This window comes from Schistocerca americana, chromosome 1 (assembly GCF_021461395.2).
Source record: "Schistocerca americana isolate TAMUIC-IGC-003095 chromosome 1, iqSchAmer2.1, whole genome shotgun sequence".
NCBI classification, from domain to species: Eukaryota; Metazoa; Arthropoda; class Insecta; order Orthoptera; family Acrididae; genus Schistocerca; species Schistocerca americana.
In genome coordinates, this window is record NC_060119.1 from 319,394,131 (window position 1) to 319,412,227 (window position 18,097).

The 18,097-nt window shown below is 41.5% G+C and overlaps 1 protein-coding gene across 1 annotated transcript in view; it reads left to right on the plus strand.

Annotated features, from left to right (window-relative positions):
- The window catches only part of LOC124598065 (dolichyl-diphosphooligosaccharide--protein glycosyltransferase subunit STT3B), a 91,255-nt gene that overhangs the window by 10,640 nt on the left and 62,518 nt on the right, over positions 1–18,097 (plus strand). The window contains exons 2-3 of the mRNA XM_047135977.1: positions 943–1,161; positions 2,484–2,661. Coding sequence (XP_046991933.1) covers positions 943–1,161; positions 2,484–2,661 — 397 coding nt within the window. The remainder of the gene's footprint in view (positions 1–942; positions 1,162–2,483; positions 2,662–18,097) is intronic.

The window sequence follows — 18,097 nt, forward strand, 5'->3', positions numbered from 1 at the left end:
ACCGCATCATGATCACTGATACCAATCTCGGCATGGACATCCTCAAAGAGATCAGGTCTACTTGTTGCCATTAGATCCAGCGTATTTCCATCATGAGTGGGGTTCCAAACTATCGTTCTAGTTGGTTTTCAGAGAAGGAATTTAGTATGTATTTGCAGGATGTCTTATCACACCCACCACCAACAATACTGTAATTTTCCCAATTAACTGTTGGCTGATTTAAGTCTCCACCAGTGATTACCGTATGATTGGAAACCTTATTTACAATGAACTGAGGTTTTCTCTAAAGATTTCAGTTACTTCAGGAGGTGAGTCTGGTGGGCAATAGAAGGATCCACTTATTATTTTATGCCCACCCCTGACAATGAGTCATGCCCAAACAATCTCACATGCCACTTCAATTTCTGTCTCAGTGGATTTGGGTTTCTTGTCTATTGCGACAAATACATCACCACCTAAAGGGTGTATTGGTGTTACAAGAGAACTAGATTGGCATAAAAATAATACATCTATTTTATTAACTATTGTGCACTGGTTTTAAATTTTTGAAGCCAGGAGGTTATAAGTTTTAAAGACTGAAACGAGGGCCTGTAATTATTTTGAACAGAAAGTATAACTTGTCACGCAGTGGGTAGGAGCTTACCACTTATTTTGAAGAATGTGATGAAAATGTTTGTAATATTGATCTTTCTATTTGTGTGCAACATAGTATTTTTGACTAGTATCCTTGAGAATCCCCATCTTTATTTACATGATCCTGATGTGTAGTTTACAGTATTACTCCAATAACACAAGAATTTTTTAAAACTTTCCAACAAACTCTCTTATGCTTATGTTTGTTTATATTTTCATTAAGTGTACATTGTTTATTGCTGAAGTTTATCATTTTTTTCCCCTCGTGTTCATATGTTAATGTTTTGTACTCTTTTTTTTATTTTGCAGGTTCAATTATAGAGCAACAGCTTACATGGTGAAAAATGGGTTTTACCAGTTCCTGAATTGGTTTGATGAGAGAGCATGGTATCCTCTTGGCAGAATTGTTGGAGGGACTGTTTATCCAGGACTGATGATTACCTCTGGCAGTATACATTATGTTCTACATTCTCTGAATATACCTGTTCACATTCGGGACATATGTGTTTTCTTAGCTCCTGTTTTTAGGTATGTTTGATACTGTAACAGCTTGACACTTTTATAATGCCAGTAACCATATATACATATTTGTAATTATTCTAGTTGTCTTGTTGCCATCATGAAAATTTAGATAGCACTTTATTTTATATTAACATGTCAGAAATAATCTTTTTGTGTACTCATCATTTTCAAATGCCCAATTGTGTGTCACTTGTTTTAGTTACAAAATATACTACAATACCAAACCTGTTTTTAATACATCATGCGTTTTATGGACCAATTTTCCCATGATGTACAGTTAAACCCCAGCAATGGTTAACCTTTACTTTGTGAAATTTTAAGTCTGTTATAAAAAGCAGTTTTTTTTATTGAATATTTCTTTGGTCTGGAGCTCTTTATATTGATATTGTTAAAGTGTGAGCCACGTAAAGATTGTGTTGGCAACATACATTATGATAACTGATGCCAAACATCAGTGTTGCTATTCTTTGATCATCTACCTGCAAGCATGGAACAAATCAGTTTTGAGACCAGGAGCCATCACAATGTGTGTATGTAACCCACGCCAAACCACAAAGTGAAGTGTGCAGCAGTGAGACAATGGACTCAATCTCAGGAGCACTGGGATTCAGTTTTCTGACTGCCTATCCAGATTTAGGTTTTTACCATGATTTCCATAAATTACCTAGGCCTCTAAGGCATTTGTTGCTACCGTCCCTTTGAAAAGAACACCCATGATTTCTTACACTGTTCTTCAGCAATATGAGCCTGAAAAACTTGCATTGTAAAGATAGTTTTATATCTTACATCAAAAGTGTATTGATGAATGATTTCTTAACAGTGACTCGGCTTTTTCCATTGTGGTGCTCTGAATTAACTTTGGACTACTGTTCTAAGAACAGAAATTTTTCCTGATTAGACAATTCACTTTTTTAAAATAAAATAGCTAATATTATGTCAAGACATATTTAAAAACATATGTCGTGTGTGTGTGTGTGTGTGTGTGTGTGTGTGTGTGTGTGTGCGTGTGCGTGCGTGAGTGTATACCTGTCCTTTTTTTCCCCCTAAGGTAAGTCTTTCCGCTCCTGGGATTGGAATGACTCCTTACCCTCTCCCCTAAAACCCACATCCTTTCGTCTTTCCCTCCTCTTTCCTGATGAAGCAACCTTGGGTTTCGAAAGCTTGAAATTTGTGTGTGTGTTTGTGTGTTTTTTATTGTGTGTATCTACCAGCGCTTTCTCGTTTGGTAAGTCACAGCATCTTTGTTTTATATATATATATATCCATATTTAAAAACAGATTTTTATTTTTATATGTATTTATATATGTTCACGAAACCATTATTGCAGTGGCCTGACAGCAATTGCTACATATCTGTTAACAAAAGAATTGTGGTCACCAGGAGCTGGCCTCTTTGCAGCATGCTTCATCGCAATTGTTCCTGGCTATATTAGCCGATCAGTAGCTGGAAGTTACGACAATGAAGGGATAGCTATATTTGCTTTACAACTAACATACTATTTATGGGTAAGATTTCAGTTCATATTGTCTAGAATTATTGTTAAATTGTGTATTGCCATATGTATTGCAGTTGAAAGTTATTGTTACAAAACAAATTTAGGTTTCATTGCACAATAGAAATACGTTTATTTCTCCATTATAGCTTTGAATTTTAATTTATTTCAGGAGGCAACATTATTAGTTGTGCTAATAGCGACACACACACAAAGTATTAGACACTGTCCTATATTTTGAAACTGTTAATGCTTTGATCCAACAATCCATGTGTGTGCTGCTAGTTCATAGAGCCCACGGGGCACAATACTGTAGTTAGGCCATCAGCCACGTTGCCATTGTCAGGTGCACTGATGAATTGAGTTCCTGCAGGGTGTGGCTTACTTATATCCCCTTCCCTATGCCTGTTGTTCCTTACACGGTCCATACCTGAAGGCTGCGTGTCGGGAGCCATGGAGACGATGGTGTCGGCATCCGCGGTACCATAGATTTAGTCATTCTGTCTGCCATGGCTGCTAGAACACACGCAGGAGGGGATATAAGTCAACTGCGTGCCCCCTGGAGCTCAGTTTGTCAGTGCACCTTATAGTGGTGACATGTCTGATTGCCAAAATATTGTACCCATTGAACATTATGAACTGTCACTGTACACGTGGAATGTTCAATTATAAAATGCACCAGGAGAAACAGAAGGATGTTAATGCCTTTTTTTCCTATTCCATTTCATAATTTTATAGCTTTCACAAGTGATTTGTGTCATTCTTATAGGCCGTGATGCTTCCTGCATGCTATCTCCTGATTTTTGAAATAAATATGTCTTAATCTCTCTAGATTGTACTGTTTCAATACTTTATTTTACATTTTACTCAAGTGTACATAAGTGTTTCAGTTTTTGCTATAATGTTTCCCATAATTCCTTGTGCACGCCGCCCCCCCCCCCCCCCCCCCCCCACACACACACCACATCAACAGTTATGTAAGTGATTATAGAGTGACAATTATCTGTAACAGGAAGAATGGTCACAAGAGTGCTACCAGGTATAGTGGCTATATAACAGCAAACAGTGCCAAATGTTGAGTGGTCACAGTGAAGAACATGAAGATGCTGCATTCTCATATGAGCTTGTGTTATGAACACCTTTGATAGAAGTAGAAAGGGGCCTCATTGTGCTTCTCCATTTAGCCGGCTTGTTGAATTGGGCACTATCCAGATTTTTGGGGAATTCAGATGTGGCAGTGGACCTAAGTAAGACTGTGTGGGAATGTGAGGGCAGGCAAACTCGTCTTCAAGGTTCTGGTTGACCACATCTGTCCAGCACAAGAGAAGACTGTCATCTTGTTTACCAAGTACACTGTAGCCCCCCCCCCCCCGCACATCTTCGCTTGCCGTCCTAGAACAAATAATGAACTCCGTGCAATGTGCTGTGTCATCCTGCACCATTGGCCGGAGATTAGCAGCCAAACTAGGGAATTACAGTCCCAAGCATAGGTTGCCATTAATCCACAACACAGACAGCTGTGAGCTGTGTTTGGAGTGGTGCCATGACTGGGAAACACATACCACTGATGAAAGACATTGAATTGTGTTCAGGAATGAATCACGATGATGGACTACTCTGGATGACCATCATCAGCGTGTATGACAGCGACCTGGGGAGAGGTCCCATTATTTCAGTGTTTCAGAGAAGCAAAGCAGTGTTACTTGTGGTGTCATGGTGTGGGGAGCCATTATGTATGACGTCGGGTCGCAGCTGTTAGTATTTGTGGGAACTCTTTATCAGCCCAACAGTATATCACGTACAGCCTGCATCCTCATTTGTTACGTCTTATGGAACAGTATATGGTGCCATTTTTCAACTGGACAGTGCTTGTCCATACATGGCGTGTGTCTCTTATGAACTGTCTGTATGATGTTGAGGTACTCCTGTGGCCAGCAAGATCCCCATATCTGTCCCCAACAGAACATGTATGAGTCCTGCACGGATGTCAACTCTGTCCCAGGATGTCGAGGACCAGTTACAACAGTTGTGGGTTGACTTGTCTCTGGAGAGGATACAACAGTTTTATAAAAAGCTTCTAACTGAATTCCTGCTAGAGGGCATGTTATATTCTACTGATAAATTCTTTGTAAATTTGACTCTTTTGTAATCACTGAAATAACATACACAACCTCTGAAGCCATAAAGTTTCTTTTCATTTCCTCTTCCCCTACTGGGTGCTTCACGTTTTTAGTCAGTCAGTGTAGGAGAGCAATTAGTCAGCAAATATTCTTATTTTACATGCCTCTTACAAAAATTGTTGCAATTCTTCATAACAAACAAGACAGATTTCTCCCTTTTACCATTCTTCAGATGGCATCTAATCATCAAATCATTAATAATGTTGCTTACTTCACTGGTCTTTGTTGGTTTCACTTGAAAGTTACAAATTCTTGGAATTAAATTTTTTTAAGTTACCATTTCTTTTTGCAACAGGTACTGTGGCTTGATAAGGATTGTTACCCTGTCCCCTCCCGTCTTCTTTGCATTGGAATAGATTTAATACCAAACTAGTCATTCTTTATAATTCTTGTAATCTGGAGTTACTCATTTGCTACCAAATTTTCTGAGCAGTAAATGCAGAAATGTCTGCATCTGTGTACATACTCAACAAGTCATCGTATGGTGCATGGTGGGGTACCTTGTACTACTGCTAGTTTCTGCCTCTGTAGCTGAGTGATAAGCATGGCCGACTACCACACAGTTTGCCTGGGTTTGATTCCTGGTTGGGTCAGAGATTTTATCTGCTCAGGGACTGGGTGTTGTGTTGTCATCATCATTGCTGTGCAAAAATGAGCTCATATAAAAAGACTTGCACCAGGTGCCCAAACAAGCCAGACAGGCTCTCCTGCCCAGTAATGCCGTATGATTATTACACTTCATTTTCCACTGCTAGTCATTGCCTTTCCTGTTCTGCTCACAAATGGAACAAGGGAAAAAAATGACTGTGTATATGCTTCCATAAGAGCCTAGATTTCTCTTACTTTGTCTTTGTGATTCTTACGTGAGATGTACATCAGTGGCAGTAGGCTCATTCTACAGCGTGTTGCAAATGATGGTTCTCTAAGCTATGGAGAAAGTGTTTCACGAAAAGAACTTATACTTCTACCCAAGCATTCTCATTTCAGTTCACAAAAAAATTGCATAATGTTGATCATATAGCAGCATACCTCCAAATTTCTTCAGTATCTTCCTTTAATCTGACCTTGTGGGGATCCTAAACACTTAACAAGTAGTCACGAGTGGGTTACACAAGTTTTTGACCCCTAGGGGGCTTGCCGCTCTTTGGCAGATTTGTGCTTGGCACTACAGGACCCCAGCCTTTGCAACATCTTTCCACTTCCACGCCTGCATGTGTATCCTCTTGCTATTCTTTTTCTCCTTCCTTGAGGAACATGTCTGTAATGTGTTCTGCATTTTCAGTAGCCTATATCAGAACAGTCTGTACACTGTTTATCATTGCTTTTTTTTTTTTTTTCTTTTTTTCTTCGTTCCCCTTCTCCTATCCTTCCTCCACTGTGATGTTTGAGGTTCATCTTTTTCTTCTTCCTCTCTGTGTGCCTCTGAAGGGTGGCCCATCATCTGATGCATTACAGGTGAATGGGTAACATGTAATTCCCACCCCAGGTCAACAAGTGGGGTTCTTACATACCCCCTGATACAGGCCAGGCAAAGCCCAGGTACGGGTGATTGCGTGAGCTGCTACCTTCCCAAATTGTCAATTGGTCCCCCTGTCAGGTGTTCTGGGGTGTGAACAATCACCTGAGGCAGGTTCGACCCCCTCTTGGCAGGGCCCCCAGTTGGAAGGAGTGCGTCATCACAGAGACGTTGGTAATTGTGGGGTATTTTCTTGCAATGAGCCAATCATCATCTTCATAGTCGATGTCTACTAAACATAATGAGGCTAATGATTCAAAGACCCTTATAGCTGCACCATGGTTCCTCGTGGTTTCACATACTGAAGATGGTTATTCGTTTGCTATGGTAAATCCATTTATTACTCAGAAAGGTGTTGATACAATTGCTGGCACTTTGAAACTCATTTATGCAATGGCACTTTGCTTTTGGAGACTGCTACCGATTCTCAAGCACAGCAACTGCTTGCAGCTTCGCTCATCCATGCCTGTCCTGTTCGTCTCAAGGCCCATCGAATGCTGAATGCTTAGTATTATTTACACTAGGCTGATCGATGGTTTGACCGAGGAAAAAATCCAAATGTACCTCACTGTTCAGGGTGTCATTGCAGTCCATAGAATGATGAAAAAGGTGGGTGCATCCTTAGCACCCACATGCGGTCTTTTTCTCTGTTTTGAGAGTGTGTTGCTTCCGTCAAAGATCAAAGCAGGCTGTGAAGTTGTCACAGTCCGATTGTACATTCCGAACCCGATGCGCGCTACCAGTGTCGTCATTACAACCACACACTTGCATTTACCCTCTACATCTCCTTCTGGTACTGGTGAGGGGAAGGGGGGGGGGGTGTTGTTATTCCTTGATGTCATAACACATGTCCTCTTATCCTGTCCCTTCTTCTTGTTAGCATTTTCCACATATTTCTGTTGCCAATTTTGCGGAGAGCCTCACAAATGCTTTGATTCTCTCCTTTTCTGGTTTTCCCACTGTCCATGAGTCTATTCCACATAATGCTGTGCTGCAAATATTCATTCTAGGACATTTCTTCTTCAAATTAAGGCCAATGTTTGATATTAGTTTTTTTTTCTACCAGGAATGCCCACTTTGCCTGTACTAGCCTGCTCTTTATGCCCACCGTTCTTTGTCCATAGTGTGTTATTCTGCTTCCAAGATAGCAGAAATAATTCACTTCATCCACTTCATAGTCTCCAATATTGATTTTAAGTGTGTACTACTCTCATTTTTGCTACTCATCATTACCTTTGTCATTCTTCAGCTTACTCTCAACCCATATTTTGCACACATTATATTGTTCATTCGATTTAACAGAATTCTTCCTCACTTTCAACGCGTATAGCAATGTCATCAGTGAATCTTATTCATTGGTATCATTCTTTTCCTTATAACAGCTTTAATGAAACACTGGGACATACTTGAAGTTAACATCTCTTCTTTCTGCCATATTATCATTATTTATCAAACATTTTATTACCAAACAAACACTTCTTTGCCACCAATCCCTCCAAACAAGGCCAAATGAATCCTAACATTGAACCCTGCCTCCCAGTCCACACCAGCATCCAACTGTAATTCCCCACCAACTAACCAACCTCTGGTCACCTTCCAGGAATTCTTCATCTCCAACTTAGCCTCCTCATCCTTCCCCAGGTCCTTTCTTAAGAACACCATTCTTTCAGCAGAAGAAAGGACAGCCATACACAACTTCAAAACAAATCCTTATCTAATCATCTTGACTGCAGATAAAGGTTCCACCCACATCATTATGAATCACAGTGACTACCTGGCAGAAGGCCTCTGCCAGTTATCTGACTCCTCCACCTATAAACTCTGGCAGCGTGATCACATCCCATAAGTCCAACGTAACATCCAATCCATGCTTAAAGCCTTAGGTACCTCCCACAGGGGGTATACGACACGGGAGATCTGGGAAAAACCCGGGAATTTTTTCATTTGGGAGAAAACTGAAAAAAAAACCAGGAATTTTTATAATTTTGACTGGTAAGAACCAATACTCTTAGCGAAGGATATTATTGTATCCTGCTACTGCAGAAGAATACTGCAGCAGTAAAACATGAATGGGAGAGAGAGAGAGAGAAAATAAGAAAATAAAATGTACATTACAAAGGAAATGCGCCATATACAACAATACAACAACAAACCCCAGTGCTCATACAAGCATCTGCCAACAGCAAAATGTGTCAAAGGCTTTAGGAAGACTGTACAGTGCTCCATAACAACAAATTGTCTCCATTGGGTGTGATGTCACAACTGTTTACATTAGATCCGTTTGAGCAGTTGTGAGTGGGCTCAAGCGCATGAGCGGTTGAGTTGTGTATGTGTAATACCTTCTCCCCCTTCTGGCTACAGAAGTGTGGCTGTATAAGCAGTAGCAGCAAGCAGCCAAATGCTACCCGGAAAAATTTTGCTGGCGCGCCCAAGCTGCCAGATTCATGCTTGCGCAACAGTCCCGGATCTAGGGGTGAGGGGAGGGGAATCATAAGTTGATTTTTGAATGCGTGCATAGTGTACGTGATGTCTCTGCCAGGGAATCCCTGTCACATCTAGAAATAAACTTTCCTGCAGATAAAAGGGGATGGGGCTATACAAGCTGAGTGGAATAAAGCCGAACAGGTGTATGCCAATCACTGTTTGTTTATGTGGCTGACTGGGTTTGCGAATGATCAGTGTTGTTATAATTACTAGTGAAATCCATAGATTCAGACTACCAGTGAAAGTAAACGACTAACAGGAATAACAGGTAAGAAAGATTACATATTATCTTCTTGGTGTATCCAAGAAAATGAACTTTTGACAGAATATTTTTGGCCAGACTGCTACACTAGTAAAAAGGGCCTGTTGTAGTCCCCGGCTAGCAGCTGCCTAAGTTCTATTCTGAGAGTAGTGCAGAAAATGCGTTGTATGAACATGCAATAATGCCTAAACGGAGAACAAACATGGGGTAACTAACTGGTGATTGTGGCAGGATTAGGGAAGTTAAACGGAGAATAAGTTTTGACACAGGAAGGAATAATTACAGAATTAGTGATGACAAGATTCTTTGTTAGAACAAGGAAGGACAAGAAACTGGGACATCATACAAATTATGGAAGAATATGATGATTCCCAATTTATATAAAAATTTCGTACTACTACTTTTCGAACTCGAGCGTGAGAAGCTGGAACGTATGAATGAAATTTGAAATGATTTCCTAACGTAAAGCTTTTTCTTGTAGTAGGTACTTCGTGAATTATATTGTGTCATGTTATAAAAATGAACATTTGTGCCAAAACAGTCTCGCTTATTTGATGTGTGTTACAATTACTGCAATGTTAGACAGGCCTATTTCATTTCATCTAGCCGACAGTGACAAAATAAATGTAATCAGATCAAGAAACCACACCAGTCTTGGGTACTATTTGTATTTACAATTTTTTCAGTGATAGACAACGACATTTCGATTTTTCATGTAGCAAAACATTTGACGAACTTTGATGAAGTAATAGATTCTTTCGCAGAAAGAAAAGCACGCCACGTGAAGAGGTAGCGAGATTAGAGAGAAAAAAGTGCTAGAACATAAGGATTGAAGAAATGTTGTACTGTCTTGCTTGTCTCTTGCCTTTACCGGTTTTATGTATCCTATATTTAATTTTATGTCAAACAAAACAGCAAATTATTAGCTAACAGGCAATAAAAAGTGCAAGTTTTCTGGAGTCCTTGTTCTCCCAGTTACAAATATCCCATCAAACATTAATTGTTCTTTTTTTTAAAAAAGAGGGACAGGATGTCAAACAGGTCGACTAGGAGCAGGAGAGGCACCACAGGGCATTTTGATTTACACTGCCCCGAATATAGTTTGATGGCATCCATTACATAATATACACGGCTGAATCCACAGAGTAATATACAGTGAGGTGCGATAGAAGAATGCTGTGTGAAGAGGCGAGGTACTGCACTTTGGCACGCTTAAGACCAAGTAACATGTCTTACATTTCCTTGAACACATATGTTTTACATATCAGACATCTTCAGAAAGATGTGCACTACAAAATGAACATAGTTTTCAGAAGTCGATTTTTTAAAATTTTTGGCGTCCTACCTCAAAAGCTCGAGGTAAGAGGGAGCGGGGGGGGGGGGGGGGGGGGGGGTGCCGCTATCTAGTATTGCCCCAGTTTGGAAATATTGTAGATCCTGGGGTGATGCACAGAGCAGTCTGAGTTGTAGTGGGGAACTGGGTAGTCTCAACATGACCCGTGTTTCACGTTTAGAGGTTTTGCTGTTTCCTCTTTGTTTATTGCTCTCACGTCAAATGAAAATAAAACAGATTTCTGTGGCTGGGAGCTATTAAATGAATTAAAATACATTCACATAATTACAGAAGGCTAAAATGTATTATTTGTTTCAGATTTTATTTTATTTCCACCCTCCTGACAGTCAAGCATTAACCGCCTTGCAAAACAATGAAGTTATTTATGTCGGTTTGCCAAAGAAATTTGGCTTTTATTAATCTTTTCCACTGAGGCATTCAATTTCTTTAAAACAAAGTATTGGCTAGTTTCAACTGTTCACTGCATTTCCAGTGCACGTTTTTATCTTCTAGCACGTATGGCATTATGCCATGATAAAAACTAAACATGAGACAATACTGTACTGGTACTCTGACTGGACACACGACTGTGCTCTTTAAGCCGAAGTTCCGATGGTCTTGAAGTATCCCCTGACATCTTGTTTCTTTCATTACATTATGTAAGATGTTTTAATGTTTTACATGTACGAACATATGGGCCTACTGTGTTTTCGTAGTGTTTCTAACAGGTCGCGAAAAAATAATGCTAATGGTGGTTTGAAAAACATTCAAAGTAAATTTCCTTTTATGCAAGATGAACTATGTATGAGAATGTACGATGAATTTCTTAAATTACAGACCGTTTGACTTTCATTTAAAAATCAACTCTTTGAGGATGACCAATTAGAAGAATTTCGAGCCTAGATCCGACATTTATGTCATTATGAAAAATTTTACTGGCACATTTAGGCATCGTATCTTAAAAATGTAACAGGCACAAAAAAGATCAACATTATATGTGGAAACTTAGCTTCTCTTGCCGCTTATTAATGTTTGAGGCCAATATTGTATGTGAAAGCTTTGCATTTCTTATAACAACACTGTGTATATTAATTTAAACGATTAACTTTTCTTATTTGTGTGTTCGTGCTACTTAACAGTGCTCTTGCTATTGATTGACTACATCATGTGTCCTATGCTGTCATCGGCTGATCGGCTGGCGAGATCATGTGACATGAGCTATGAGTGGCTTACTAAAGCACACCACAATCTCAATTTAATACGAAAATATGCAGCGTACATGTTGATGCACATCAAAGATCTTTCCAAAAGGTACACCCCCCCCCCCCCCCCCCCCACACACACACACCGGATTCATTTTTCATTTTCTAATTCTACGCAGGCAGTGTATAAAACCATAACCATTCAAAGTACTGATAAGTTTTCCAGTGCCGGGGAAAGTATTCCCTCACTTAACTAGCAAAAAGTCTATTTTCACCTGGGAGGAAGTGTATTTTTAACCAGGAAATCTGGGTAAAATTCCAGTAATTTTTTTTTCATTGTCCGTGTATACACCCTGCAACCAGAACCTCTCTCCTGAATCCGTATCCCTCCTGACACGTGTGACACTCCACACATCCACCTTCTACATGCTCCCCAAAATCCACAAACCTAACAATCCTGGATGGCTCATTGTGGCAGGTTATTGTGCCCCCTTTGTAAGAATTACAGCCCTTATTGACCACCACCTCCAACCAGTTGTCTGAAGTCTCCCACATCAAAGATACTAATTACTTCCTTTTCTGACTACATCATCCCTGCTCATCACTGTTAATGCTACTTCACTATATACAAACATCCCTCATGCCCATAATCTTGCCACTATTGAACACTATCTTTCCCAACTTCCTCTAGACTCCAAATGTTGTATCTCATTCTTCATACACCTTACTAACTATATTCTGACACACAATTACTTCTCCTTTAAGGGGAAGGTATAAATACAAATTAGTGGCACAGCCATGAGCACGCACACGGCATCCTCCCAGGTGAATCTGTTTATCACCCATGTAGAGATGTTCCTTGTCTCCCAAACTGCCAAACCCATAACTTAGTTGAGATTCATTGATGATATCAACGTGATCTAGACTCGGGGCCAAGACATTCCTTCACAACCTCAACACTTGTTTTCCCAACCTCTTCACCTGATCCTCCTCCAAACCAGTGTGCCTACTTCCTGGACGTTGATCTCTCCTCTCTGATGGCTCCATCCACACCTCTGTCCAACATTAAATCCGCCAACCATCAACAGTGCCTGCATTTCAACAGCTATCATCCCTCCCACAACAAAGAAGCCCTCACAAACAGCTTGGCCACCTGGGGACAGCGTATCTGCAGTGGCAAGAACTCCCTGGCCCAGTATGCTGAAGGTCCCACTAAGGCCTTTGCAGACAGGCACTATCCCCCCGGCCTAGTCTGCAAACAAATCTCCCATGCCATTTCCCCACACATCCACAATCCTCCCACCTGCCCCAAGTACCAGCTACGTACGAGTGCCCCCTTTGTCACCTAATACCACCCCAGATTGGAACAACTGATCCACATCCTTCGTCAGGGCTTTGATTACCTATCATTATGGACTGAAACAAGGGGTATCCTACCTAAGATACCTCCGAACCCTTCTTAAACTGGTATTACGTCACCCACACAACCTCGACGACATCTTTAATCCATCTCTATGCCACAGAGATCATATCCTTGTGGAAAAACCACGTGTAAAACCTACCCAATCCACCCATTAGGGGTTGGGCTATCTGTGAAGACAGCCATGTAATATACCATCTCTGCTGCAATCATTACATGGCTTTTCATATTGGTATGACTACCAACCAGCTCTCCACCCGGTTGAATGGCCACTGCCAAACTGTAGTCGGAGCAAAGTAGACCACCCTGTGACACCACATGCAGCTGAACAAAACATTCTAAATTGTAATTTCTGCTTCACAATATGAGTCATCATGATCCTCCCCTTCAGCACCAGCTTTTTGGAACTGTACTGATGGGAGTTATCCTAAGAACACATTCTCTAGTCCTGAAATTATCCCGACCGCAGCCTGCAGTAATCTACTGTCCCCACACCCTCCATCCAACAGTTTCTGCCTCCTCTTCCCTATCACAACCTCCATATTCATGTGCCACAACCTCATTTTGTGCTGCCCTCTGCCAATGCACCCACCCGTCTTTCCCCTTCCCTGTTTCTCTATTTTTCACCCCCGCCCCTCCACCCCCACTCCACCTCCACCCCAACCTCCACCTCCACCTCCACCCCCACCTACACCTACACCTACACCTACACCAAACACCTACACACCTACACCTCCCTACTCCACAGTCTTCAGACGCTACATCAGTCTGTCCTCATGCCTCCGTCTAGTCCCTGCATGTTCTGGCATGTGAGCACTCTTCTCTCACCCAGCCTTACCTTGTTATCACTTCCCGTACCCCCCTTCGCCCCTTCCCGATTGCTGCTTTCGCTCCACGACAGTTGCGTTCTGGACTTAGCTGCTGGAGACGGGGGTCTTGTTTGCATGAGGTGTGCTTGCTTGTGTAAAGGGGGTACCAAAAAAATGCTATATATTTTCAAATTGTTTACACAACAACCTAATCCCCTTCAAAATACTGTTCATTATGACTAATACATTAGTCATGCCGGTACTTCCACTGTTCGAAACCTTTTTTGTTGTCATCTGTAGAAATAGCTGATGGCTCCTCCCTCATTTATTTTTTCCATCCCTTCTTCAGTGTTGTCAAATCGGTGACCTTTCGTGCTCCTTTTCATTTGCGGAAATAAGGAAAAGTCACATGATCTTTGACAGAAAATCTGGATCAGTTTCAGGCTGTTGTTTCGAAACATGACATGTTTCAACGCGACATTCTTTTTGATTGTCAGTCAGAACCCGAGGAAGAAACTTAGCAGCATCCCTTTTCATTTCCAGATCTCCCATTAAAATTCACTGAACTGAGCTCCAAGGTAAGCCACTAATCTCTGACAGTTGATCAGTTGTCTGCTGATGGTCTGTGAGCACAAGCTACCAAATTTTTTTCAATATTGTCACGTAGAAGAAAGTGTAATTAGATGAATTACAAACACTAACTTCACTTAATGAAGGTTTATTCAGCACTTGCAAATACAAGAGCACGGAGCAAACTGCCTCTGGCCAGAACCCTTACAGTATATGTACAGTTACGGAACATTCCAGTACAATGATTCTTGACATCTGTGGATACTTCTAGAATGTCCTCGAACCGAATATAGAAATTAAAATTTTACAGTTCAGGTTAGTTTTGAACTTGCGACCCTACATGCAACAGTCTAGTATTGTACCACTACACCATGTGACTGTGCTACTCAGCTTCTTCTGCAACATTGCTCCCTCCTTAAGAGAACAGTGTCTCGGTGTTATGTCCTCCTAGTCCAGCAACGAGTCATCGGTCCTGCATACTCCGACTCCCGATGACTGATGTTCGCCCTGGCGGTGATCTTCTTAGACCTTCCTTTGCCACTATGCTCTTCATCACCTTTCTGCTTGTTGCCTGTCACTGGAGCTTCGAATTTACCCTGGGTTGCAGGATCCTTATAGGGCTTCATTCGAAGGATGTGGATCGTATCTCTGATCTTTTATCATCTTGTGTCGGGGTTGCAATCTTCAACTTCATAAGTAACACTAGACAACTGTCTTACAACCTTATAAGGTCCAAAGTAGTGCTTGAGGAGCTTCTCAGAGAGAACAACCTTCCAAACAGAAGTGAAGATCCAGACGAGGTCACAGGCTGGTAGACAACAGGGCGGTAGCTCACATCATACCTTCGGCATTCGTTTTCTTGAGCCTGCAGCGTACAGAGTAGAGCTAACTGCCAGAGTTTCCTCAGCTCTGGTTAACACCTGGCCGATGTAGTCGTCGTCCACGTCATCAGGATGTAACGGAAACACAGTATCCATTGTCATAGTCGCCTTACGCCCACACACAAGGAAAAATGGCATAAATCCTGTGGTGTCTTGTTTGGCGGTGTTGTAGGCAAATGTCACGAAAGGTAGCACCTCATCCCAGTTGCTCTGCTCAACACTGACGAACAGTGATAGCATGTCAGCCAAGGTCTTATAAAGGTCGTTAGTTTGCGGATGGTAGGCAGTCGTCATGTGGTGAGTAATGTTGCACCTATGGTATATCTCTGTCACAAGATTTGGTTGGAAAAACTTTCCCTTGATCCATAATGAATGACCTTGGAGCACCATGTTTCAATGTCTTCCACAATGAATTTGGCTGCCTCGAATGCTTTGGCTGTTTTCACGGCTTTTGTAATGGCATAGAGTGTCAGATAATCAGTGCAAACAATAATACATACATTGCTGCTAGCAGATGTTGGAAATCATCCGAGGAGGTCAATCCCAACACGCTGGAAAGGCATTTCAGCTGGTGGAATTGGTATGAGTCGGCCACGTGGTTTCTGAGGCTCTGCCTTTCTCCTCTGGCACTCTAGACAGTGCGACACTTAGTGATGGACACTTCTAAATAAACCTGGCAACAAAAATCTCTTGCGGATCCTATCGTATGTCTTAATAAATCCTATATGTCCGGTGTCAGTTGTGTCATGGAATTTCTGTAGAACATCTAAGCGCAAGTGTTTAGGAATCACTGGTAGCCACCTCTTTCCAAACGGATGAAAGTTTTTCTTTCAAAGTAATCCATTAACTACCTTAAATTGTCCTTTCACGTCCTCTTACCAATTTAAGGCAAGCATATTTTGAGATATCTTGGCGTCGTCCTGCTGCTCAGCAGAGATATCCTGGAGTGCAGCGAGACAGTTGTTATCTTCGTCAGAATCTTGATGGTATTGCACAGGGTTTCTAGAGAGACAGTCAGCGTCTTGGTGTTTTCTTCCACTTTTGTACACTATGGCAATGTCATACTCTTGAAGACGTAGTGTCCACCTGGCAAGGCATCCTGTTGGATCCTTAAGACCTGTCAACTAACAAAGTGACTGATGGTCTGTAACAACTGTGAATGGCCTTCCATAGAGGTACTGTCGAAATTTGCACATGGCCCAGATCACGGCAAGACATTCTCTTTCTGTAGTTGAGTAGTCTCTCTCGGCTTTTGTAAGTGTCCTAGAAGCATAGGCTATAATCTTCTCTTTTCCATCCAAAATTTGCTCCAGAACAGCACCAATCCCATACCTACTGGCATCTGTGTATAGTTATGCACGTGCTCCCTCATCATACAGACCAAGTGTAGGGTCAGTTGTCAGAGCTTTTCACAGCACATTGAAAGAGTCTTGTTGGGCACCAACCCAGATAAATTTAACATTGGCTTTTAACAACACTTGGAGTGGCCTGGCTTTGATAAAACAACGGTAATAACAACATAATCCGAGGAAGCTTCTCACATCTCTAATACTTTTTAGGAATAGGAAATTCTGTTATAGATCTCACCTTTTCTGGGTCTAGCTGCACACCTTTGTTTGACACAGTGTGTCTAAGTATTTTGATTTCATTTGCTCCAAAGAGATACTTTCTATGATTAAGTTTCAGTCCGCCTTGTTGGAGCCACTTAAGAATGGCCCTCAGTCTTTTTACATGTTCATCAAATGTCTCTGAGATCTCTCTAATGTCGTCTAAATAACAAACACACATCGTCAACTTCAGGTGACTTAGAAGATTATGCATCATCTGTTCAAAAGTTGCTGGTGCATTACACAAACCAAACAGCAGTATCTTAAACTCATACAGGCCCCCAGGGGTGATGAGTACAGTTTTCTCACAATCAGCCTCATCTACTTCGATTTGCCAGTATCCCGAGTATATGTCCATGGTTGAGAAAAATCTAGTGTATTGCCAATTCGTGGAACGGGGTATACATCCTTTTTAGTTATCTTATTAAGCTTCCTGTAATCAACACAAAAGCGCCAACTGCCATCCTTCTTCCTGACAAGAACCACTGGTGACGACCATGGGCTCTGAGAAGGCTGAATGATGACATTCTTCATCATTTTCTGTACCTCGTTGTGAATTATTCGACGTTCCGTTGCTGACACACGGTATGCTCTCTGGCTTATTGGTTGATGGTCTCCAGTGCTAATGTGGCGTTTCATTGTCGATTTGTCTAATTTGCTCTTCACCTGTGGATTGAATCATTCAGAGAACTTGAAGAATAGCAAGTAGCTTCTTCTGCTGTTCCTTAGTGAGATCTGGCGGTAGTTGAGCTAGAAGATCTTGTCTCATAGTGGTAGTGCCAGTTTCGCCCACAGACTCGGCATGGGAGGTTTCTGTGATGCTCAGCTGTTCAGCAATTAACGGCTCAGCATTTGCTATGCACATGCATCTTGGAAGGATCTGTGGTTCTCGGTGACAGTTAACTATCCACAGTTCACCGAATCCGTTGTTAAACGAGATGACAGAGGCTGGGATGGCCAAGTTATTCTTCATTATTATTACATTCCACTACAAGATCCATGGGTTGATGCATGGCATGACACATGACAGTTACCTTTCTAGTGCTGACTGCAGGAATGATCACTTCATCCAGCACAGACAGTCTCCACACACTCGGATCCGCATCTTCCTGTCCACAGTATCTCATCTCATCTAGCATAATCTTCGAGTGACCACAATCTATAATTGCCTGAGAAGCTTTAAAA